This window comes from Perna viridis, chromosome 7 (genome assembly GCF_037379345.1).
Source record: "Perna viridis isolate PV_CMFRI_1.1 ecotype Kerala chromosome 7, ASM3737934v1, whole genome shotgun sequence".
NCBI lineage: Eukaryota > Metazoa > Mollusca > Bivalvia > Mytilida > Mytilidae > Perna > Perna viridis.
The window spans coordinates 2,995,620-3,022,656 of record NC_142451.1 but is presented as its reverse complement, the minus strand read 5'-3'; the positions used below and the strand labels follow the sequence as shown (position 1 = coordinate 3,022,656).

Here is a 27,037-nt window from a genome sequence, read left to right as displayed (position 1 = left end):
CTACTAATTCCTTCAGGTAGAAGAGTTTTACAAGATGGCTATTCACATATATCTCAAATATTTCTATATTTGCAAAGCCTTGTGCATTTTACAAAAGCTCATTTTGCATTACATTTATTTTTGGTTACATGTGTATGATTTTTCATAAGAGCAGAACTTAATGTAAAGATGGTCTTTCCGTTTAAATAAGGTCTCCATGTTTCCCAATTATATTTATTCTAAAAGGAGATGACTAGTAGATATTGAAGGGAGGTATTAAAAGATTTCTTAAGTTCAAAATAGTTACAATGTATATATAACTACGTTATTAAAAGTTAAAATGCCATATTTATTTCTGATTTTTTACATATAATGATTGTCCCCTTAACCATTTTAAATTCCTTAAATGTCATTCTTGTTGAGATAAAAATTGTGTCAAGCTAATTATTGCTATCAAATCTTACCCAAACTATACAGGATTTGATATTTTCCTTTTATATTAGGCCAAATAAAAAGATGTGTTTTTTCTATTACCCTACCAACCCTATATTTTCAGCTTATCATAGTGTACCCTGAATTTTTTTTTCTTACTTTTCAATATGTTTGTATGTTTCTCTCATAAATGTAATGTAAGAAAAAAGGGGGGAAAATCCTGACCTCCATATTTTTTTCAAAGATGTAATAGAAAAAACACTATTTTTGTTTCCACAGCTGGATTATTTGATCTTATTGTTAAAGTTTTTAATATGGACAAAATATCATCACTTTCTGCTTGTGTTAGTGATTATTATATTTTATATTTTATATATATTGTATTTTTATATGCAGAAGTACCCAATACTGAATACTTTTTTTTTTCAGATTTAATGAAAACATTACCCCAAAGTGCTAATATAAATTTAAGTCTACACAAAGATGCAGAGATGGTGTGTATTGGTAATGTCCAAGTCAACAAGAAGAAAGTTATCAAAGAAATACCAGTTAGTAAGGGTCAGTAAAGTTTAGAAGTGCAGACTGAAAGTAAAACAGCAAAAAATAAATTGAAGAAGTGTACTGGTAGTACTGTGAATAGTACTATTTTTCATGGGGTAGCAATTTTTCAATGTTTTCATGGGTAGGTCAAACCACATAATTTGAATGAAAAGGAGATTTCCATTTTTTTGTATACAGAAAACCTCAAAACCACAAATTCAAAAAGCCACAAACTTTTGGTTTTTTCCTAATCCAGGTCCCCATGAATTAAAGTTCTTTTACAGTAGCATTAGAACAAGAGAATCCCAGGATCCTGAATCACCCACCTGGTTAATTTTTTTTCTTTCAAGGGCAATATTTTTAACAGAGCTGTCTGACAATTTTGACTCGGTGAAGACTTCAGTAAAACTTAACATAAGGATCATTTCATCAATTGAAAGTTTCATTCTCTCTATTATAGTTTTCAAGATATTGACTGAAAACTGCTAAAAACATAATTTTCTCCTTTCAAGGGCAATAACTCGTAGAAGGAGTCGTATGATATTTTGTTATCTCTGGAGACTTTTGTAGACCTTACAATTAGGATCATTTCAGCAGTAAAAAGAATTTCACTAAACCTAACCCTTTTGGAGATATATGAGAAAAACTTCTGACCAACCCCTTGTTTCTATTTTTAGTAACAAATGTCATGTTTTTCCATTGATCAAAAATCCCTACATCAGTTCTATAAAACATACCCAAAGGAACATACATACCAAGTTGGTTTTAATTGCTGAGGAAGTGTCAGAGGAGAAGATTTTTGAAAAAATAACATTAGAAATAGAAAAAAACTTCAAAAAAAGGGCAATAACTCCAACATTTGACAATTTGACAACAGATAGATCTCATCATGCTGAACACTTTTACCTGCAGTCAGAATTTGGCTTAACCTAACAGTTTTGGATATATATATGAGAAAAACTACTGTCTGACCAGTATGTTCTATTTTTAGTAAAGGCTGCCATATTTTTCAATGAATCAAAAATCCCCACATCAGTTCTATGCAGGATACCCCAATTCATACCAAGTTTGGTTCCAACTGGTAAAGTAGTTTCAGAGGAGGAAAGTTTTGTATTATTGACAATGACAACGAATGACAACGAAGATAACAGATGTCAAAGGATGGCAATAGCTTACACGGCCTTTGGCTAGGTGAGCTAAAAAGGGCAATAACTCCAATATGGCTTAACAAATTAAACCGAAAAATTGACCACAGCTAGTTCTTATCATGCTTAACTATTTAATCCTGTCAGAATTAAGCTAAACCTAACGATTCTGGAGATATACATGAAAGACTACTGTCTGACCCCTATGTTCTATTTTGAGTAATGGTGGCCATGTTTTTCAACAGATCAAAAATATCCACTTCAGTTTTATGCAGAATTGGAATTGGTCAAGTAGTGTCAGAGGAGAAGAGTTTTGAAAATTTGTTAACGACCACAACAGACAAGGACTTATGCCAAGAGATGGCAATAGCTCACATGGTCTTTGGCCAGGTGAGCTAAAAAAGGAGTGGGAGAAAAAAAATCTTGTCTTTTTTCAGTTTTGAAAGCTCATTCGAGCTTGTCTTGTAAATGTTTTATATGTACTGAGTTTTAATAAAACTTTTGAATTTCAATATAAGATTAACGATACAGAATATTCATCTGTACAATATGCAATACATGATGTAGGATTTTCCAAACAGGATTCTTTTTAAGATATATGATAGCTTTTTCTTTCAACAAACGTTAATTGACCATAATGCAATGTATTGTTTACAAATGAAAATAGAAATATTAAATTAAGTTTAAATATGCATCTTCTTAGAAGTCATCCTTTTAGTATTAAATAAATATCTTTTTTGTATTAAATAATGTCTCTCCATCGATGATATCGCAATTAAATCAAAATTTAATAGTCATTATTATTTTAAAGAGTTTAAATTTGACAGTTGTGAATTCTGTGTGAAAAAAATGCTTTTAGGTAAAACATAGACCTGTAATTGAATCTAATTACAGGACTATGGTCTACTGGATGCAAATGAGTGATTTAAAAAAAAAATACTATTAAAATACAAAGTTATTTTACCAACAGGATATCGTGAACACTAGTAATCGAAGCAACATAAAACAAGTAAAAAATAGCTGTATTTTGAATAATGTTGTACATGTATTTCAGGTGGATGAGAAAAGTTCTAATGGGTATAAAAAGCAAAAATATATGAATTTTGTCTAATAAAATGTCAATTTTCATTATACATGGGACATTGCAAACATTTATTCTTAGTTAAAGTTTAAATTTATAGAATGTAGGGTGAAAAAAAACCTAACCTCATGTGGATATACGATAACTTCCAATTTATCTAAAAATCCATATTTCATGCTTCATGACTTAAAAAAGACAAATTTTCAATACATTCAGGATACTGCAAACACTTTTTCTCAACCTATGGTATAAGAATAAAAAAAAATCTCACAATTAAGGTAAAATTACCATATTTTGAAAAATGTGGTTCTTCAAGTTGATGGCACCTTGGGCTATCATACCTTAACAGTTCATATCACAACCCCTATAGTCAATCCAACCTTTTCTTTTGTGGTATGGCATCTTGTGGTACAATATTAAAGAGATCCAAATACTTATAGTCAAGTTACTGTCAAGACATCAGGAAAATGTGCTCCTTACTCCAAAATTGTTCAAGTCACAAACCATGAAATAAATCCCAGCCTGTCTTTTGTCCTATGGCACCTTTTTTTACAGTGTCAGAAAGGTCTATTCAAATTAAAACTCCTTGTATGGCCAGAAAATGTCTACATATGTTAAAGATGATGATGACACCAACTCTGACAGCATAATACCCTAATATGGCCTGAAAAAGGTTTTTGGTCATTAAAAAAAAATGCAGTATAATTTGACATCTTAAGAGCCCTATATCAAGGCTTAGATCAGTTTTGGGGATGTGCTTATTCAGGAAGAAGGGGCCACTTTGATACTGATCAAATTCATTTCTTGTTTGCCCCTTCACCTGTGTGGTTAATAGTAGATTTTTTCCAATAAGTAAGTACATGAAATTAATTTATTGTTTCATTACAGGGGAGATTCAACAAACTGGAAGGATGAAATTCAAAGTTACGTCAGTTTTAAACAAAGCTTCAGAGTCTGTAGGATATCTACATGGTAAAAGGAAAACTGGAACCTGTTGGAGAGTTGGAATAGACAAGATTATAACTGCCTTTCATGTAGTGAGGGATAATATATGTAAGTTATGTATGAGATAATTATATAGATATTAAGATGGAAATCCATCATAGGTACTTTAAAGTGGTATGTTTATTATGAATAGGTGCATACACTACACTTTAATGTACTCCCAACACTTTCGGACCCATGTGGGGTCTCTGCCAGAACGTTAACACAGCAGCCCAATTGCTAGTAGTACAAACTAGGACTAAATTCTTCAGTCAGGTATCCCTAAGGCTGGGCTCTGCTACCTCCAACTACTAACAGACATCTATTAACAGAATCCCTATAAGGTGCTGTTGTTCGAGGTCCGTAACGAGTCAAGACCATAAAAAACAGACATGCAGTTGTTCGAGGTCCGTAAGGATAGTCAAGACCATAAAAAAAACTTTCATCATGAATAGGTATGCCATGATTGACGTTTGTTAGGTCAAAGTTCAGGAACTTAGGCTACACTGTTGACTCTCAAGTGTGTTGACAATGTCCTGTATCATTTATATGTGTAAGAATATGATACTAATATATCTTAAATGTCACGGGTAGAAAGACATTGAGCATTCAAATGACAATATCAAAAATAATATAAAATTCAGTGAAGTACGTATGTTTATTTGACATTGTCTTATTAATTAAACACAATCACAGGTCCACCTTCTGCATCTTTAGAGTTGAATGTAAAACAATTTGAAATTTTGTATAAAGTTTAATTGTCATGACAACAGAAATTAGAAAATCAACACCCTGCAAAAATGATATGATTATATTTGTATGTTGGGTTATTTCGGTATCCATTTTTTTTTTTCACTACAGGGCATAGCGTATATAACACAGTATATGAACAAGATCTGAAGGATATCTATGTACAATTTAATTATATTGAAAAAGAAAATCCAAGGATAGTATTTAAAGTTGAAGAAAGGATACTATTTGCTGATGAGAATCTAGATGTAGTTGTGCTTCAATTAAAAAAAAAGGATGAAAATCCAATATATCCACCACCAATAGATAGATTTATTCGTCTTGACCATGATAGACATTCTGATGAAAAAATTTATCTAATCGGCCATGACAAAGGCATGGAAAAAGAATTAAACTTTGGAATTGGTTTGTGGAAACCCACAGAAACAAAAATGAAAGAACTTGAAGAGGTTTGTGTAAAGTTTGGAAAAGAAAATGGATACCTTGGTTTGGATAAAAAAGAACGGTTGGTCATAAAATGTCAGTTTGAAGGAGGTGCCTCTGGCAGCCCAGGTTTTGTGATTAATAACAATAATGAAGCTGAAGTAGCATTTATATATTTGAGAGGTTTCCCATCATTCTATTATGAGGAGCAATTTTCTGAGGCTGATAAGAGAAATTTTCCAGCAAAATATAACCTGCAGCAGGGTGTCAACATATTTTCATTGTATGATGTAATGAAGAAGAAATCTGTTCACTTGGATCTTATGAATGAAATTTTTTCTAGGGAGCATGAAAAAGAAAAAAAAGAAATGAATTTACCACAGCATAGATATGCAATTGCTGGAGACGGAAGAAATGTTATAAAGTCATATCTACTAAATGACAATTCCACTCAAGCCATTGAAAATAAAAACATTGACAACCAACAAGTTCATTCTGACTTAGAATTGTCACAGGGTGAAAATCAGAGCTTTAATCAGCCTGGAGGTGAACACCAAGACAGTAGGCTTCAGCCTCAGGGTGAAAATATTTTTAAGGGCAGTGCATTGCAGCCTCTGAGTGAAAACCATGAAATTGCATGTCAGCCTCTAGGTGAAGGTCGTGAAGGTCCTCTTCAGTCGGAGAGTGAAAATCACTTTAAGAGACAGACATCACAGTGTCTTCCCAGTGGAAATCGTAAGGAATTTCCCCTGACTACAGTCCACCCTAAGGATAGACTAACTACTGAACCACCTCATATTGCCTCAAACTCAGGAACCCATGAAAGTGGTGAGTTTTGAGATATGTAAGATAAATATGAAGCATGATGACTTGTACCACTTTCACTTAATTGTAAGTACCCATTTCTTGTAATCAGTTGTTAAAATACTCTGAGATGGCCATACCTGTTAACCTTTTGAATGCTTAAAGAGGGAGACCTCCCTCTTTTCATCTTTTCTAAGAGGGAGGTTTAGCATGATGACCTTTTTAGCAGAAAAAAAAGGATAATTTTGCTAGAAATCCAAGTATAAAGATAAGATAAAGATATAAAATCTATCTTGTTAAACTACTAAGGGTTTCTAATCAAAATTTCAGTAATTAAAACAAAAAAGGATGAATTATTTGTTGATTGTTTCTCAATGATGTTACATAAACATTGTGTTTATATCTATTTCATAAGCCATTTAGAACATTTAGGGAGATTTTGTTTTGAGAAATTTATGAAAGAAGGAAATTTGTGTCTCCCATGTGAGAGACAGATATGGATGGCTTGGGAAACTTTGTCATCCATAGTAGTTAACCATTGAGCAAGCAATGTATACCACAGGTATGTACAATGTATTTATCTGGTTGATCCTGGATGTGATATGAATATAATTGAGAATCTTTACTTCTGATATACATGTTTATATGTATTGTTGATTTACCAAGTCTTTGTCTTGTAGCTCCTTTTGACCTCAGCCATGGTTTAGAATGTTTGCCTGATGTTACACTTGGTAAGCAGTAGAATGTATGATGGAGTTTAACTGATTCAGTAATGTCATAATCCCTCTAGCATCTCAATGTCTCCTGATTTTAACAGAACTTTAAATTAAACTTTTTACGGCAAGATTGAGAATTAAAAATAAAATAGAATGTGACATTAAAATTTGTGAAACAGTTAATTTCCAATTAATGTGGTGCATATATAACCTGAAATAACTATAGTGTTACAAGTTTAGATTGTATTCATATCTCTCTTAAGTTCTTCAAAACTATGAACATTATTATATTGTGTATCATAACTGTAAAATCCATAAGCTAACATATTATTGAAATGTTCTAAGTAGCAGTTTTTGTAAGAATCGTGCAAATTCTGTAATATGTGATACACCTCAAAAAGGGCTTCACATTTTTATTTTTGTTATTAAGTTGTTTTGTGGGTCTGTATAATTATTCATTCCAATCTGTTTGCTCTTAGGAGATAATCCACATTGAAAATCCAATAGTTTCTATTGTATTATAGTGTCATTTACAGAGTTATCTCCCTTAATTTTGAATTCTACAGTACATTCTTATCTTCTAAGAACAGGAGTTATATAAAAATATACATGTTAATTTCTGTTAAATATAATGTTTTAAAGAAAATATCAAAAATAAAAATATGTAGGCTTTCCAACCATGAATCACATTTTGCATGATTCTTACCTGGAGTACTACATAAATTGTTGCTGGTACAGAGTCATTCCACATTTTTTCCAAATTCAATCCACTAAATTATTTTTATTATGAAATATGTTAAATCAGTTCCTCATTAGTTCAAATATATGTGGGGCTGTATAATTCTGTCCATTTTTCCTCATCCACTACACAAGTTTATTTTGCATTGATAGATTTAAATGCAACTTGTACAGATTCTAGGTAGACAGGAATCTGTGGTAGTACTTTTGTGTAGCAGAGGGTATTACCTTTTTACGATGATGTATAGTCAGGTGATCATTTTCATTATGACAGATAGAAAAAAAGAACAGATTTGATGAAAAAATGGAAAACATGCCACTTTGTATAAATGTGTAGAACACCTTTTTGATGCCTGGCAGAAAGATAATAGTAGGGTTTATAGTGACAAACTGAAAAATGCAATTAATAGAATGTTAACTGAGAAACAAGGTTCTAAAAATCAGTAACAATTGCCATTCATCCTTTAGTTGCTAGGACTCAAAACTATGACTATACCAATACTGAACTTAAAAAAACATTGTATAGCATGAGATCAATTTTCTAAAATATATTTTCAATGAATGCTGATACACAATTGTTAGGAAACGATAAAGGCAAGAGATATACTTTCGAAAGTCCAGAATCCGTCTATAACACTCCTATGTAAACGTTCTGGACTCAATATTGTTCAGTGGATTTGACATTTAGAAATTTGATGCAAAGGTCAAGGTCACAATGAGAGTAGATGCCCTTGTTAGTTATTATATCGACCGTTTGGTTTTTGTAAATATATCATATTTAATTTATAATTCATTTGTTGTGAATGAAGAACCTGTAAAGGTAAACTTTTTTTAGATTTCCTTTTTATACATGTATATATATCTGCCATTTATATCTTAGTTGAATATTTATCAATTTATGTTAAAACAAGATAATCATGTTTATTATTTATTTTATAGATAGCAGCGATTTATCAAATATAAAACTTGATTACTCACATGAGAAATAAATTCTTAATTTTACTCTAGGACTTTCTCAGACCCACCTAAAGTCAGAACATGAATATCAATCTTATGATCACAAAATTTAAATCTTTGCAGAAAATAACAATAGCAATATATTATGGAAAAATTCTCAGTAATAAATAGGATAAGTAATTGGTTGTCATGGAGACTGCTTTTTTCTTAGATTTGTTGTTTTTCAAAATTTTTACAGGATGTTGGATGGACATTCTTTAAAAAGTTGAAGGTTTTTTTCTTTGTCACTATTCAGTATAAATGTTCATAGCATTGTTTTGTTGTTTGTCATTGTTACAGTGATATTCAGTCATATTACCCTACTTGCCACAAACAGGACTAATAATTATTACCTGGAAATGTTTCTGATGTTGTATGTAAAGTTTGACTCCATATAGTAATTGTACTATTATGCTGTTGATATAATCCTTGTACATGATGCACATAATAATGAATGTTAATCAATATGTATTCTACAATCAGGGACTATATATGACTGATTTATAGATGTGTAAGATGAATTAATGTTTTAATTTTTTGAAAAAAAACTTTCTCCATATGTTCCAAACTTTGACATGCCAAAATGTCTTACATAACTTTGCTAATATGTCATACTTGTTACATCTGATGTCACTGCTGATCTAGATTAGCCATGAGGAAAAGGTCAATTGATATTGGAGAAAAAGAAAATAATTCATGGGGCTGAGATTCATATGGCAATATAAGGACAAGTTGATCACCCTAAGAAGAGTAACAGAGGTCTATTTAATTTTTTGGGACCACCAACTAGTCTTTATATTGCACTTTGACCTATAAACTATAAACTAATTGGCTATAGTTATTAAATATAGTTTACTTTGGAGTATTTGTGTGGAAGAAAAAGAGAAAAACATACATATCATATGTAACTTTTCAATTATGATGTCACATTCTTTGAAAGTAAGGTGGTTTATATAACAAATGGACCAGTACTATTTATATCAAGCTGAGCCCAATGAAGTGTTTTATTTATAGACATTTGTTCAGTAAACACTAACTTGTTCATTGAGATTTCTGAATTGCTATGTTTTGTGGAATTTTTAATATCAAGACTTTTTGGTACAGTATTTATAAAGAAGGTCTGATAACTGACGAAGTGTGGCATTGGTTCGAATTCCATACCGGTCCAAGTGTGTTCGACTTGATCGATATCCATCTTGTCGTAGATACTCCAACAATCGACTAAACCTGAAAATTAAAAATTACTCAGCATCAAAAGATGGTTCTAAATTGTCATCACAATATTTATTTATACAGAATTAGAATTCTAACTTGTGCTGCACCTTTACAGAGTTTTTGATGCCACACAGTTGAGTAATACATTGTTAAAACTAATATAGTAAAAACATGCACTCTTCCAATTTACAGTGAACTTATTTAAGTATATATCCATTTCATGTTGATTTTTATTATTGTTATACATGTACTGTTTGCCTTAATTTGTGAAATAAAAAGTTACAGTAATATATTGTATGGATGCCTATTGTTATGCCTATAAAATGCACTTATTGGAATGGTCAGTTGTTGATAACATAAGCATATTTCCAGAGATTTTTTCTTTTGTAAATCAATGATTGGGAAACCAGGTCATCTACCACTGAAATATATTCAAATGTCACTGACACAATGCAATGCAATATTACATTATCCATGTATGTGCAAGTGCTTCATGTATTTTTATTTTGATAAGTTCTTAAAACCTGAAAGGAAAATTCAAAGTTAACTAAATTTGGATCAAGTCACTTCAGAATAATGTGTCCCCTATGGCAACTGTCAGCTAGCATATAAAAAAAAAAGTTTTATTTGTTTAGTACAAATCATGTTATCTTGGATTAATGAAATGTGTTTTCCTTGCATTCATAAAATACTGAACCCTCGTAACCTGCCAATGGGTACAATGTACAATAGATCAATTACCTGGTAACTGTTTTTGGTCAATGTAAGAAAGATAACAACTCAATGCAAGGAACCAAAAAAGTGTTTTAACACCTGAAGAAATATTAGAACAACTCAGAGCCACTGTGACTAAACTTCTCCATGTAGATGGGCCAATGTGACCTAACTTATCCAAGCAAATGACCCACTGTGACTAAACTTCTCCATATAGATGCACTAACCAATTCTTATTGACCTTTTTTCTAGTTTTTTAATTTACTGGTTTCACTAGAATTCATTTCCTTTTCAATATAATTTAATTTGATTTATAACAAGTTTTCTGATTGGTTGATTCTCCTTAAGCAAACAAAGTTATTTGAAATAACCTGGCTTGGTACTGCCACGACAAAAGTATTGATTGGTCCGCACTCCCCAATTAAAATAATCCAAAACAAAATAGTGTTTGAACTAAAAATCAATTATTAATATTTGGACTTTAATCCATAAGAAATTAAAGTATAAGGAATGTTTCAGTTTATAAAAAGTGTAAGCTGGCCAAAATAAGGTCATGTTCTAAAATAAGATACATTCCTTTGTTTTGGTGCATTTTGTTTCCAAGTACCATGATAAACATTTTCTTGCTATACAGTTCTTCTTGAAACTATAGTCATAATTCACTATTAACGAACTCTACACTTACTTAGGCTGTTGAACTGCCCTAAGTTTCATACTGGGTATATTGTAATAAAAAACTGGCATTGGTTTTTCAGGGGCAGATAACCTAGTACGTTTTAATTCTGGTTCCTTGTCTAAAGAATCACAAGTACACTCTGCCTCCTCTTTGATGGTTGCCAGGGAACCAGATAATCCTAGGTTGTGGTCGTCATTTACTTGATCCATTGTTTTGATGAATGGAATGTTAAATAGATCTCCTGACCTAAAAAGGAAACTTTCTTCTTAGAAACATCTTCTTAGATTGTATTAGTGTAAAGTTTTTTCCAGTTGATAGAAATAGGAAAATTAAACAATATTCTGGAATTTCATTTCACATAAATTTAAGAAAAGTGCACTATTTTTTTTAAGAATGTAGTTTAATATGTCCTGAAAAGAGTACGCAACAAATGTCATACAAAGCCAAAAACTTGTCAAGTTCAAACAAATATATGATATTCTGGTCCATTAACTATAGCTCAGTTGGCCTTTGGCCTTTGGTCAGGTGAGCTAAAAATGCATTATTGGAATAAGTTCTAAAACCTGAAGTTATATAGAGCTTAATGCTGTGTAATGACAATAGAGTTGTTAAAAACGGTCAGACCTTCAGACCTATAAACTGGAAATTTGAAGGGGCCAGTAAGAACTGGTTTTGTGCCAGACCCAGTGTCCGACAAAGTATTTAGCCATTTGGGGCCATCAAAATCAAAATTATGGTATTGTTTATGACTTTGTGGCCAATAAGTTAGTATCTGATGCGAAACTAGGTAAAAAAATGCCTCTACTGAAAACCGACAACAAAGCAACAAATGCTTTTCTTATCTCAAAATACTCTACAGAGGAGTAATAAAAATGTTTGAATTTTACATGATGAATATTTTTAAATAAAATGTCAGTCAGTATTCAATAAAGTATAAATAAGGTGTTGGTGTTAATAATTTAAAGTTGAATGTAAGAGTTATTCAGTAAAGAGGTTACTAGTAAATAACAGCAAGTGGCTACTCTTTGTATTATTGCCATTCTCTTGTTGTCTGTCAACAATGATGTAACTTCATGTTTTTACAGGAATGATTCAAATTTGGTGAAAAAATGCAGGTATGGCAAAAAGTTGATAAGTCTGGCAAAGATGGCTTTCTCGCTGGACCTAATGTCTGACCAAAATAATAAATTTCCACATGAAAAGTTAAAGCCTACAATTGATGTAGGTACACCATTTAAAAAGTCTTACCACACAGGTCCTAGAATTACAGCTGTTTTCCCAGGGTTTTCTTTATAACAGGAACATGGCAATAAACTATATGGTTCTTCTACAAATATTGTACACAAGGATTGGAAAGTATAAGTACTATATAAAAAAATCAAATTCTAAAAAGGAAGACCTGACATAATAATATCAGGTGTGATCACTACAATACATGTTAGAATTATGTCTGATCACTGTATGTACATGTAAGAATTGGTCTGATCACTACATGTAAGAATTGGTCTGATCACTACATGTAAGAATCAGGTCTGATCACTACAAGTACAAGTAAGAATCAGACCAGATCACTACAAGTACATGTAAAATCTGGCCAGATCACTACAAGCACATGTAAGAATCAGGTCTGATCACTACAAGTACAAGTAAGAATCAGTCCAGATCACTACAAGTACATGTAAAATCAGCCTGATCACTACAAATACATGTAAGAATCAGGTCTGATCACTACAAGTACATGTAAAATCAGCCTGATCACTACAAGTACATGTTAGAATCAGGCCTGATCACTACAAGTACATGTAAGAATCAGGTCTGATCACTACAAGTATATGTAAGAATCAGGCCAGATCACTAAAAGTACATGTAGAATAAAGTCTGATCACTACAAGTGCATGTTAGAATCAAGTCTGATCACTACAAGTGCATGTTAGAATCAAGTCTGATCACTACAAGTACATGTGAGAATCAGGCCTGATCACTACAAGTACATGTGAGAATCAGGCCTGATCACTACAAGTATATATATAAAATCAGTCTGATCACTACAAGTGCATGTAGGATTCAAGCTTGATCATTACACCTAAATATCAGGGTCCAATATATGAGAAAATTTTGCAGTCGATATGAAAACATAATATGATTGATTTTCTCTACACTATCCTGAATATGTACTCGAAATTGTATAGAAATTCTTTTAGAGGTCCAAAAAATATATCCAATATAATATTTTGTTTTTTAAATGTATTACTGTTACAAGTGGGTGTGATTCTTAAATTGAGCTATACTTGTCAAAAGTATTCATACAATTCAGGTAAAATATCTTTCTTATGTTTCTGCCTGTTTTACATTAGTTACAAATGAAGACATTGTTGTTCTATTTGAGATGTAATAACCACATGAATTTTATGAATAATTAATTTGAAAGCTAAAATAATGAAATTGTTACCACTTTATCATTCATGGGACAATAAAAAGCAAAAAAAAGTTTTATAGTGTAATGGGAAAACTATAAGTAACTTTACAAGTGTAAAATACAAACCTTGTGGTAACAAAGTGTTGGGATACAGAACTCTTTCTTCACAGATCTGACAGTGTAACACAGGTACTATTTTTTCCAGAGAACTATCGGCCTCTTTGGACCCACGTACGACTCTAATAACAATTAAGTAGAGGTCTTGTTCACAGAGGGAAAGTAAAACCTCTATGCCTTTGTTACATTTGCCACATGACCTAAAAATGTACAGCTGATCAATCATATACATGATTAAAATATACAATTAAACAATATACTGTAAAATCAGATATTATTTACTATAATAATGATTAATTAGTTTAAATTAAACATTTTTGCTGATACTGTAAGTTTTATTTTTATGTTCTGGAGATATGTCCCATTTCATTAATATTAAAAATTCAATGTTTTGAGTTTTTAATATTGTGAATTTGAGCAAGTCACATTTTTTGCAATAATAGAAAATCTCAATAAATTCTAAATGTACATTTTTTTTTCATTTGAAATATATATTGTTTTATAAATACAACTGACCCTGCCTAATGTGTATCTGGTGCAATCTTTACATTAATACTTATTTTCAGGAGATTGATTGATTGAATGTTGGGGTTTAACGCCTGAGCAGCAATATTTCAGCTATATTCAGGTGATGAACATGAAATGGATGATAAAATGAACATGAATGATGATGAAATGAAACAAGGGATGGAACACAAGGATAATAGGGTCGACAAATTTTGATTGCCACCAGAAAAAGGGGATGGGTAGGGTTGGGCAATTTAGCCTCCTGTGGCGGAGCGCAAAGGTTCCTACTCCTATCGAATACCACAGCAGGGTTCTTTAACGTGCGAGGAACATGGCATCTTTTCCAACATGGTGCACCACTATGGTTTGCGGTCAGGTATTCCGTATTATTGCCTGACAACCCAAGCATGTAACACGCCAGGGGTACCCCATTCCACCACCTAGGGCACACGTCCAAGTAGCTCTGAAGGCAGAGCGCCTAGCTCCCGGCTAGGTTCCTGAGCACTAAGCGCTGCTGCAGGCCTATTCTTTTGACACCCAGACCTGCATTTTCAGGAGATATATAATGCATATGACAAGTCAATAAGATAGACTTTGCCAGAAATTAACATTAATTTTAACTATCAACACAATAGTATTTTGTGTATACATTACATGTATGTAAAACTATTTAAAAGATATTTAATACAGAAATCTAGGATTACCCTTAAGTGGCAGTCACTGTAAGAATCAGGCAGTGAGTGAAATATGGTATGAAAAAAATTACCATTTTGAAAGTTTAATTTGACTATTTGCACCATCAGAATCAAGGAAAAATAGACAAGATTTTTCATATCATTTTGGTAAACTGAGTTATAATTTCATTAAAATGCACTAAAAATGAACATTTTTTCTAACATACTTTTCTGACATTTCTGAGAAAATCCAGTGATGCAGAGATCAAATGGAGAAAAGCATGCTTGAGTGAAATAATATTGTCAGATCAGTGGGTTTCAGACATGCATGTTTCTTTCCCTTTTGCCTGATTCCTACAAAAACTTACATTTAAGAACATAAGTTTGATAGTGGCAGCTAGTCCTTATGTTCTCACCTGGCAATATTAGCTAAGACAATGCGTAGTGCTAATTCTTTCATATAACTAGTTTTGATCACATTTGCTCCATAATGCCTCTTTACTATGAAAGCTGATCGTGTGAATTTAGATGAGATATCAGATGACGTCACACAAAGAATTCCATTGTTCCTGAGATTGGTTACTGCTGAGTCTACGATACTTGACAAGTTCTGAGTGGGATTCAGGTATCTGTGAAAACAAGTTATCAAAACCTATGTTAGATATCAAAATACCGGTATATATCATTCAACAATATATTTTTACAACCATGAAACTGAATACCATATATATGTATATTTTCCCAGATATTGAGGTAGATAATACCTTACACTTCTGGCCAATAGATTTTCCTCATTTACTCAGAGGATGTTTGAAAAACATATATTTTATAAATTACTCAAAAAATCAAATCTAATGATAATTTGGTTCAAGTGTTTACTGTTATTACATTTTATAAAATTTTATATTATATCAGGAATTTTCCATATTTCTATCATAATCTAATAAAGAGCTATGCCATGAGCACATGATACACCTATACCTTATCAGCTTGTTTTGTTATCTAAAATGATTATTTATGATCAACTTAAGGTGATAAAGAGCACCATCCCCATAATATACATCAATCCAAATACACAATATGAATGATAGACCAATACAGAGGGAAATCACTCAATTTTTTTTCTAACTGAAGTCCCATAACTTAAAAATTTCTAAAATTCTTAAAGGAGTGTATACCAAATGAAATAAACAATTAATAAAAATTCTATGGAAATAGCTGATAACATAATTGAGTTTATGTCCAAAAACAGTAATTTATGTTGCTACAAAATTGAAGTTATCACTACAGAAGTTTTATGGCCGTTGTCATGAACTCGTGGATCGTTATGGTGTATCCATCAGCACCATGAAAACTGATTTATTCAACGGGTCATAGTTTTCCTTCCCTCATTTGTCTACCCCAGACTTGACTTTTTATGAGCAACTCGGCGGGTGTTTCCAGAAAACCAGAGGATGCTTACCCTACCGGTGTACCTGGTCCATCCTCCCCGTTTTTAGTGGAGTCCGAGTTGCTCATTTACTTTTGTTACTTTGTATGTATGATTTTAGTTACTTTATGTTCTTTGTTGTGTATGCCTGTTTTCCATGTCTGGTCTTTGTCCCTGGATTACATTCTTTTGATTACCGCTATATTTAGGTTACAGACCACCAATTCAACCAATGAGCATTTGGAACGTACGCAAAAATAGTCCTACGCAGAAATTACCCCTGTTCCTCATAGTGCTGTGAAAAAAGTTCTCATCTTATTTAAAAAATTTAAACAGTTTCTGAAAGGAAAAACATTTCTGTACATTTTATAGGTGCATTTTGCTTCTTGTGATGTGAAGCCTAATCTCCATAATGATTTTTAAATATACCCCTATCTTGTGAAAACACTGGGATTTCCCATGCTATTTATAGACCCTTCACTTCCGGTGACCAGTACTGCACTGCAAGTCTGCTAACCCCACATGCCATTCTGAGGATTGTGAGCTGACATATGTAGAATCATGCTGATATATAGTCCTCTGCAGGTTAAAGTTAAGGTAAAGTCCAGAGAAGCCATTGAATATTGTGAAATTAGCATAGAAGCCTATGGAAAGTGGAATTAGTGGTTTTTAGCCTTAAGTAGAAGCCATGGCAAAATGAAAAGTTTTTTGAAATAGCTTTAAACTACTTGAAGATCTTGTTAACTTTGCCATGAGAGGAATACACTACAAAAATCCTTCAAAATATGCATTTTTTTAAGTTATAGGTCCAAATTATTGAAAATTGGTCTTTTTGGCTGATTTTTATGTCCTATCTTATAAAAAGTGTAGAAAATTTAGTAAAAATATCAAATATTAAACTTTGAGGGCTATATTTACCTAAATATGGTGGTAATAAGCACTTGAAATCAAGTTTTGTATAGATTTGAGCAAAAATTAGGTTAGAAATGAGGAAAAACTCACTTTCATTACTGCGGTTAAGGCCATATCAGCATTCCCCTATGGCAACATGGAAAATCCATTATTGAGTACTTTTTTTGCTTTAGGTGCCCTTTACTGGTCATGTTTTAATGTGAAAACACTGTATTTACAAATTTAAAGCCAAATATATCACCTTTTGTGAAAATTTAAAGATTTAGGATTTTTGACATGTGATCAAGAAAAAGGGGGAGGCATGTCAGAAATAATTTTTTAAAAATAGACCAATTTCTCAGAAAATGATTACTTTTAAAACTATTTCTTCATTAATATTGTTAAAAAACAAGTTGTGATTGATATTTTTTATTTGAAAAGTCAGAAAAAGTTCTTTGCAAATATTTAATGCATTTAAGTATGGTAGAATATTGTCACTTTTTTGCTCGCACAACTTGGTTACCCTATATTTAAAAATCAAATATTTAAAAAAGTGCTTGTCACATTTCACTGAAACTTTGCAAATGCATTCAGTATGTGTGTAGGAAGATACCTGTATAGTTATTTATTTTTACTAAGACAAAAAGTGACTCTTTAGGTTACAGACCACCAATTCAACCAATGAGCATTTGGAACGTACGCAAAAATAGTCCTACGCAGAAATTACCCCTGTTCCTCATAGTGCTGTGAAAAAAGTTCTCATCTTATTTAAAAAATTTAAACAGTTTCTGAAAGGAAAAACATTTCTGTACATTTTATAGGTGCATTTTGCTTCTTGTGATGTGAAGCCTAATCTCCATAATGATTTCTAAATATACCCTTATCTTATGAAAACACTGGGATTTCCCATGCTATTTATAGACCCTTCACTTCCGGTGACCAGTACTGCACTGCAAGTCTGCTAACCCCACATGCCATTCTGAGGATTGTGAGCTGACATATGTAGAATCATGCTGATATATAGTCCTCTGCAGGTTAAAGTTAAGGTAAAGTCCAGAGAAGCCATTGAATATTGTGAAATTAGCATAGAAGCCTATGGAAAGTGGAATTAGTGGTTTTTAGCCTATAACCTTGGTTCCCTTGATTACTCTTTCCTTATAGTCTCATAGGTGAAAAAACGTAAAGTTGGAAATTTATAAAAATAGAAGTTTAACAAGTTTCATGAAACTGTTGGAGTTATTGTGTGAAGTGTGAAAGATGAATGAACAGACAGATGGAATATATGCCACTGGCAGGCAGGCATAGGGGAATATGAAGTGTGAATGAAACACTTATCTGGTATACTTTCCTATTCTTAAAAAAAAATTTGGGTCACCAAGCAATAATTAAAATTAATTCTAGTACATTCCCCCAAACCCCACAATTGTCTCCCCTTGAAATTGTTTAGAATTTTGCCTTTATGGTGTCAGTTCTCATTTTAAATAATAGAAAGATAAAATTTAAGCATTATATATAAATGTCCTTTTTGAAATTACATGATTTAACTTTTGAAATGTTTATAATCAAATTCAGAATTAAAAAAAAACCCTCTTTGTTTAATGATTTTAAATCAATCTTATTTCTTTGTTTGATTGTTATTCTTATATATCATTGCAGTTTTCATTTTGGCACACTTCAATTTATAATGTTTTAATCAAATAAAAAAGTCATAAAAATTATCATCAATTTAACTTATCATTCCATAATTAATAAATTCATTAGATAGTAAAGAATTTCTGATTCTTGATATTAGTATTCATATCAATAATGACTAACCTACTGGTAATGCTAAAATTTACAATAAAAGGAATGATTTTTCATTCCCTATTGTAAACTTTCTATTTTTAGTTTCAGTTTCTTTATTCCGTTGTAACAAAGAGACTCAGACCTTTTTGAACTGATTTTTATGTGTATAATTGCGGAATATTTTTTTTCCACAATGGCCAGATTTTAAAGGGGGAGGCTATGTGATCATGCCAAAGTATTTTAACCTGGCCACATTTTTATGTGTATAATTGTGTATAATGATGTTTTGGGAGCAGCTGCAGCCTGCCTGTTGGTCTTATTTTCTCATCATTCATTGTTGATCAATTAGTAGTCTTAGGCTGACATTTTCATCCCGATGGGGTTGTTGTCTCTTTGACATATACACCATACTTATTCTTGTGATATTCTTTAAACAGTATATGTTATAACCCAGGGCTGTTCCAGTAAAAGACATGAGGTACCTGGGGAAGAATTTTTTCACCAGGGGAGTGACCCATAGAAGTTCTATTGATGTTTTGTATTAAACTAGTATATTTCGTCAAGAGACGTAAACACCCACCAATAAACATAAAATAAAAGTGCCTCCCCCATATGTTTTACAGGAACAGCCCTCAGTTTATGACATCAAATACTCTATATAAACTTACATAAAATCAAATGATTCCATGTGGAGTAGGACATGAGCAGCACATCTGGCTGTGAATATTTGTGTACTTTGTTGTGGTACCATGGGATCTCCTGGGACACGGCTGAAGTCCAGGGGCATAGTCTGATATGTCAAACCTCTTTCTTCACAGAGACAATGACAATCTATTTCTCTGTTGGCTACTGTAACATGCACATGGTCTTTCAAAGTATTCTTCCAGTTCACTCCTAAGGTTCCTAAAATTGTCAACAATTAGAATTTTAACGACTGTGTAAATGGTGTAATAATTCAGATTATATTAAAAAATTACTTCAGTCCTATTCCTCCCCCCACCTGAATCCGTTTTAAATTCAAGATGTGAAAAAATATTTACTTCTTTTGGGCTTTTTTTTTCACTTCATGAAAAAAAGGCCTCTAAAATTTCATGTTTGAGTTTGAGTCCAAAAAATATTTTTTAATTGCTCATGTGCTGCAGCAACTGATTGAAAATATCAAATACGATATACTCTTAGTCAAAAAGAAAAATGGCAAATAAAGGCATATTATAAAGGCATGTTATAAAGGCATGTTATAAATTTGAAGAAATTAAATCAACTCGTACAGTATCATCATTTCAAAATGACGATGTTGTCCTACAAAGTGTCAGAACATTTTTTTCTTTACATCCACAGATTTAACAGATGCTTATTTTTCCAATTCCTATGTAAGCATTTCTTGGAGTTGAATGTGCAGGATGATGACAATTCCATATAAAGCATGTAGGCTTCAAAGGGTTTAATCTTCCCTCCTTGAAAAGCCACATTCAAAAAAATACAACTGAATCTTTGAACGTAGTCTGGAAGGTTTACACCTGGGAGTCAATACATTTCACTTTTAAAACCATGCAGCACATAAGTGACAATTATGAGTGATGCAACTGTAAAGGTATATTTTTGACAAGAATTTATATCTATATTTAACTCCTTGTTTTTGATAAACAATCTTATCGTGATGAAATAATTATCCAAACAATCTTCCAATCTTTCAGATGTAAGAAGCATATAATACCATGTTTATCAAATGCATCCAGACAATAAAGTGGTTCATGTCTTTGCCTAACTTCAGCTGACAGGACACAACATACCATGTTCCTAGAATAATATATATATATATTGTTTTATAGATTATAAAATATGACATGAGCAATAAGAAGTAGCAATACCAAAACAAAAACAAAAAAAGAAACAAGCCAAGATCACTAAAAAGGTATATACTAAACAAAGAACAAGAAATTCACTTATGGTAACACAACTACCTTAATACCTTGAGAAACACTTGTATATGCTAACGAAATAAGGCCTTAATTTCCTCTTCTGCTTAAACACAATCCTTCATCATTTCTTAAACAATGATGTTTATCATAATTTATGCATAAATCATTCTCTTATAAAAAGAAACATGAGAGACCTGAACAATGGGAGCATACCTTAAATGAAATATACAGGCTTGATGATGGGTGAAAATGGAAAATCATGGGTGTTGATTAATTTCCATACTGTTGAATTATTTTCATACTAACACGTTTCTAATGAAATTTTATATTTTGATTTGGACTTTTCTAGTTTGAATTTGATTTGTTAATTTCAACTGTGGTAACCCTCCCGTGAGGAGCGTAGTGTAGGGAGGGTTACGTTATCGTATCTATTCAGCACCTGTTTATGGAGTTTTCATATCACAACTCATACGTAATGCCAGAGCTTGCCGTAACTACTTAGACTTTTTGTGTCATGCTAGGACTCTTACAGTTAGGCTTCTGGAAGGGAGTTATGTTGCTACAAGATTGAAATCATCACTACAGAAGTTTTATGGTCGTCATCATGAACTTGTGTATCCATCTGCACCATGAAAACTGATTTGTTCATCGTGTCATAGTTTTCCTTTCCTCTTTCATCTACCCCCAACTTGGCAAGTGTTTATAGAAAAGCAGAGGAGGCTTACCCTACCAATGCACTTGATCCATGCTCCCAGATTTTAGTGGAGTCTGAGTAGCTCATTTGCTTTTGTTATTTTGTATGTATTATTTTAGTTACTTAATATTCTTTATTGTGTATGTCTGTTTTCCATGTATGGTCCTTTTCCCTGGATTACATTCTTTTGATTACCGCTATAACCTTGGTTTCCTTGATTACTCTTTCAAAGGAAAGAAATTAAAATTATCAGGAAGTCATTAAAAAACAGCAAGGCCATAAACTAAAAGTCTGAGACAGAAAAATTCTTAATTTTTCAAACATGTATGCATGTATCTTTAAAATATATATAAATGATAATTTTAAAGATAGTTTAGATAAAGTCTTAATATACAATAGATAGCTGCAATAGATCTTAAATAGTTCAGTTGGCATACATCCAAGACAGTAAGTGTGGAGAATCCTTTATTAGAAGGTCAAGGCATCAACTCAGCACCCTAGCCACCAGTAGGACATTTTCTTTTATGAGGTACCCCAAAAGCTGGGTTCACCATAAATATTTTCAAGGGAGAATAATCAAAATAAAAATATCATATGAATTGAGGAAAAATTGTTTTTTGTACCAGATAGCACTGTAATTTATCATAAATATTTTGTTTTACTACATTGTATTTAATATCTTTATTTCTATTTATTTCAAAATCCTATGAATTAATAGACATTTTTTCATTAGATCATCACTGTATTTTCTTTTTAGTATCAATCATCTATGGAAGCATATTAGGGCCACATAAACACATCACTATTTTTATATTTTGCACATTTTTTCTGTAAATTTTACACATTTTTCTGTAAATTCTATACTTTCTTCTATATAAGTTACTTTTTTCTATAAATATTATACTTTCTTCTGTAAATTTTACACTTTCTTTTGTAAATTTTACACTTTTTCACTTTTTTTTTTTTTAAATTTAATTACACATTTTTCTGTAAATTTCATACTATTTACTGACAATTTTATACTTTTTCTGTAAATTTTGCATTTTTTTGTGTGTAAAATTTACATCTTTATCTGTATAATTTACACTTTTTTCCATAAATTTTTACTTTTTTCTGTAAAATTTGCACTTTTGAATGTAAAATTTAAACTTTTTGAACATTTTTCATCACTGCAAGACTGAAAGAACTAAGTTTCATAAAGCCAGGGATTAATTTTTTTTATTGTATTCATTAGATTTTGTCTTTCTTGTTCATAGTGAGTACAATGAAGTAATAAATGTTCTTCATTTTCAATTTGTTACAAACTGTAGATAGATGTTCTGAAACAGGGACATTTCTATGGCGTCTTTTTTCTATCATTAAAGAATGGGAACTTGTCCGAATTTTAGCAATTGTTAGCACTTTGAGCTATGTTCTCTACATTGTCAGACAATAATGGTCTTGTTGGTGAAAACAAAAAATATCTCCTGCGCCGAATAACAAGAGGAAACAGGGATATTTCTATGCCGTCTTTTTTCTATCATTAAAGAATGGGAACTTGTCCGAATTTTCGCAATTGTTAGCACTTTGAGCTATGTTCTCTACATTGTCAGACAACGATGGTCTTGTTGGTGAAAACAAAAAATATCTCCTGCACCGAATAACAAGAGGAATTCACCATAAGGTTTCATAAGGCATACAGATTTTTTTTCTGTAACAAGTGCAAGTATTCATATTTAATAGTAACCTGTCATATTTATAGAAACAAGTGCCAATGTCTGAGCACAGGGTCCCTGTGTGGTCTGAGACAACTGGTCATAGGGCACTACTAAACAAAGAGTGGTAAAAAGCACAAAAGTCTGGTAAAGACTGGTAACGAAATATTGACTTATTTTATTGAATAAAAGTTTCTTTGTATCTATATAGTGATATTCTTTTATTTTTAGCTAAAATAAATGTTTTTGGTACATTTCTGTAGACATTTATTTACATACGGTCACGACTTCGTTCCGTTTCGGTTCATTTCATTTCGTTTCATTTCATTTCGTTTCGTTTCGTTTCGTTTCGTTTCGTTTCGTTTCGTTTCATTTCGTTTCATTTCATTTCATTTTATTTTATTATTAAGTTCATTTAATTCAGTTTAAAGTTTTAGTTCATGACAATGACACGATATATTGTTTTTTATTTTCAAACTTAAGTAATCTTATGACAATAGTCGATGGGTAAGGCTGAGGGTCCAAAGAAATAAATGTTTTCTTGGATCTCTTGCAATAAATGTCGTCACGGCATTCAATATAATGCAGTGAATTTTGGGCAGACCTTATAAAGTAAAAGGCCTTAGTGGAATTCTTGGCGGACTGCCAAGAACCACATTCGTCAGAATATTCACTGCATTTTTTCAATGGTATCGGGTGGTTTCACCCTAGTTACATGTTCTCCCTAAGTTGTTTCTCCCCAAGTTGTTTCACCCTGATTGGTGAGTGGTTTCGCCCTTATCAATTAACAGGTAAATTATTGATGTTTTAATAAATAAAAGGTTTTGTTATTCATGATAAACTAATTAGTACTCTAAAGAAAAATAAAAGAAATCATTAAAAAACATGTTTGCAGAAAAGAAGTAATTAATCCTAGTTAAGGAGCAATTAGGTATTTTATTGAAATTTTGATTGGTTTTTCAATTATTAGGAAAATTAATATAACGGACATTGTTATTACAGAAATATTCTTCAAACAGTAATTGACAATAGATGTTATTTTCAGCTTTAACTCAACTTGCAACCTTTTGATCTTCAAACAATTGCCGAAAATGTACCACCACCTGCCCAGCCAGAACCAGAACCCATGAAGGTCAACAACCCTATAGATGCTAGCTTCGATGTTAACCATAGAGTAGCAGATGACGTAGAAGAACCACAGGACACGCGAGTTTCTATAAAAATTTGTAAGTATTTCATCATGTTCAATGTTTTAGTTATAATTTTAAACTTGTCCTTGTATTTCTTTTATCTTATGAAATCTTTATTCATTATAGATTTTACATTGCTTTAATTTTATTACAGATCCTTTAATGCAGAACCTGATCTCCCAGATGACATACTACCAGAGGAGCCAGTGGTGTACAAAGCTCTAGAGAAGAGCAGCAAATGCAGTGACAGACTTCTTGTATCCAGTAATGCTTATTCTCATGGTGTTAAGGTATTTTAATCTAAGATAGAACTGAATTAATATAGAAAAGAATTTTTACATGCGACGTGTAAACGTGCCCAAGATTACACAAATTTAAATTATTAATTAATTCAGTTGATGTGTAAATGAGCGTCAGTTGTTATCTCTTTACGACAGTATAATCTAAGCACGTGCCTGAGATTACAAAGGTAATATGTTGTAAACCGGCACTACAATGAAAATTTGCATTATACTGATATAAAACAGTACTGTTACAGAATCATTAGAGAATAAGGAAATAGAGATATATTTTAAACTTTTATTTGATTCTAAATAAAATATTTTGATATACAAAAATCAGGGCGAAACCACCCAGGGCGAACCGGTAGTAGGGCCAAACCACTCAGGTGCGAACTGGAATTAGGGCGAAACAACCCGGATTCTTTTTCAACAAGCAGCGTTGCCTGTTGCTGGTGTCATCAAGAACGAAGTAAACGTTTTGCTTGACACCAGGTGGGGTGGAGGTCAGGGTAGAAGTCTGAGTGGAGGTCAGATCAGGGGACGATGTCTAGATGCCGATCTATGAATAAATATCCAGAATAGTAGTTGATATATTATTTTCAATGATCACACAGAAAAATAAACACTATATAGATACTAAGAAACATTTATTTACTCAAATAATTCAAAATTGCGATACCAGTCTATACTAGAATTTTGTGCTCTCTACCACTCTTTGTTTAGTAGGACCGAGACAACTGCCTGGAACAGTGGAAAATACAGGTTTTATTAGTTTCATGCTCATGCAGTCAGTCACTCACTCGGTCACTGACTCAGTCAGTCAGTGGGTCACACTGTAGTTCGTCGATTGTGTTGAATATGATATTTCGTGAAAAAGCGACATTTTGTCAATAGTAATTCACCTTATATACTTCAGACGGTCAAGACATGAGATGTTCTCCGATGACATCGCTGCCCGGTTATGAATTTCTACTACTTTCACTTTCGACAGGTGCTTCCTTTTCCTGTTCCATAACAAATTATAGAATACTTTTCCGTTACCTTGCCTGAATTATAACGGCGGTAACAGTTTTTTTTTGGGGGGGGGTCAGCCGTGCCCAAAATAACAATTCTATTTCTTAAATCAGTAAATGACATTTTTTTCAAGGATTTGTATATTAATCTACCATAAAAATCCTTGACAGATTGTCTGATACCTGAAGACAGTTCCTATATAAAGGCTATATTGTCCCGACTTAAAAACACTATAAATCGTTGTTTTTCCAAAAAAAGACGGTAGATCTACACCTAAGACTAAGACTAAGGAACTTTATTTAAAGTCGGTACATATAAACATACAAAACATAAGCTTTTATCCGACATTATAACAGTAAAATAACATACAATAACATACATGTAACAGCACATACACAGACATACACAAATATTAAATACATAAATATGGCAAAGCAGAACTAGCATGCTGCATTAAAAGCACTAGCAACCAATTATAATTCATGCACTATTAAAACAAACTAAAATGAAGCACTATAAAAACGCTAGTAACTAATTATAATTCATGCACTATCAAAGCAAACTAAAATAAAACACAATGAAAAGAAATACACAAGACATACATACATGTATATGATATAGCATATTGCACTCACTGAGACCTGCAGGAGCCACATCTGCAAGAACTGCCATTCCAGTTGTTAATCAGGCTTTTAAACTGATAAAGATTGGACTGTTGTCTGATATTATCAGGCAGCTCATTCCAAAGTGCTGCTCCAGCATATCTCAGTGAATGCAATCCAAAACTGGTAGTTCTTACCTGTGGAATTTCTACAGTATGTTGTTTTCTAAAGAATAAGATACATTTTTAAAATTCACAATACTATTAAGATATACAGGAGATTTATTATGAAGAATTTTGAAGGTTTCCATTGCCATAGTTCTTAATCTTCTAATTTTAAGTGATGGTAAACCAGATTTCAATAGTAGATCATTATAATTACTGTTATAGATACAAATATATAATTCTTGGTAGAGATTCCTCATACTTTGTAAGAAATAATTCCAAATTGTCTTCCAAATATATAGAGGAAGATGTTTACAAAATACTGGAATTTTTTATCGACAATATATTTGTCGAGTGTAGTGGACAGGTTTTTCAACAAACGGTCGGCATAAAATTGTGCTCCTTTACTGGCTGACCTATTCTGTCACTCTCAAGAGGCTGACTTTACACCTGATCTGATCCGGAAA

The 27,037-nt window shown here is 32.1% G+C and overlaps 2 protein-coding genes across 6 annotated transcripts in view; one reads left to right on the top strand and one right to left on the bottom strand.

Annotated features, from left to right (window-relative positions):
• The window catches only part of LOC148610973 (uncharacterized), a 28,898-nt gene extending 18,798 nt beyond the window's left edge, over positions 1-10,100 (top strand). For 3 of the 4 annotated variants that reach the window (XM_088590934.1, XM_088590935.1, XM_088590933.1), the window contains exons 6-9: positions 841-969; positions 4,066-4,230; positions 5,023-6,162; positions 6,819-10,100. In XM_088590934.1, coding sequence (XP_088447060.1) covers positions 841-969; positions 4,066-4,230; positions 5,023-6,162; positions 6,819-6,880 — 1,496 coding nt within the window. In that variant the 3' untranslated portion in view covers positions 6,881-10,100. The remainder of the gene's footprint in view (positions 1-840; positions 970-4,065; positions 4,231-5,022; positions 6,163-6,818) is intronic. The other variant, XM_088590936.1, reaches the window with a different exon arrangement.
• LOC148610972 (tRNA (guanine(27)-N(2))-dimethyltransferase-like) lies at positions 9,651-27,033 on the bottom strand. Of its 2 annotated transcripts, XM_088590941.1 has the most exons (9): positions 26,987-27,033; positions 26,604-26,631; positions 20,727-20,809; positions 19,681-19,915; positions 15,324-15,536; positions 13,736-13,926; positions 12,442-12,520; positions 11,203-11,439; positions 9,651-9,815 (listed from the first exon to the last, which is right to left on the bottom strand). In XM_088590941.1, the coding sequence occupies exons 3-9, from the start codon at positions 20,803-20,805 to the stop codon at positions 9,674-9,676; spliced, it is 1,176 nt and encodes a 391-aa protein (XP_088447067.1). In that variant the 5' UTR covers positions 20,806-20,809; positions 26,604-26,631; positions 26,987-27,033; the 3' UTR covers positions 9,651-9,673. The 2 variants fall into 2 exon arrangements, with proteins under 2 accessions (XP_088447067.1, XP_088447068.1); XM_088590942.1 differs by lacking the exons at positions 26,604-26,631; positions 26,987-27,033 and adding an exon at positions 25,693-25,777.
• Positions 27,034-27,037: the final 4 nt, after the last annotated feature.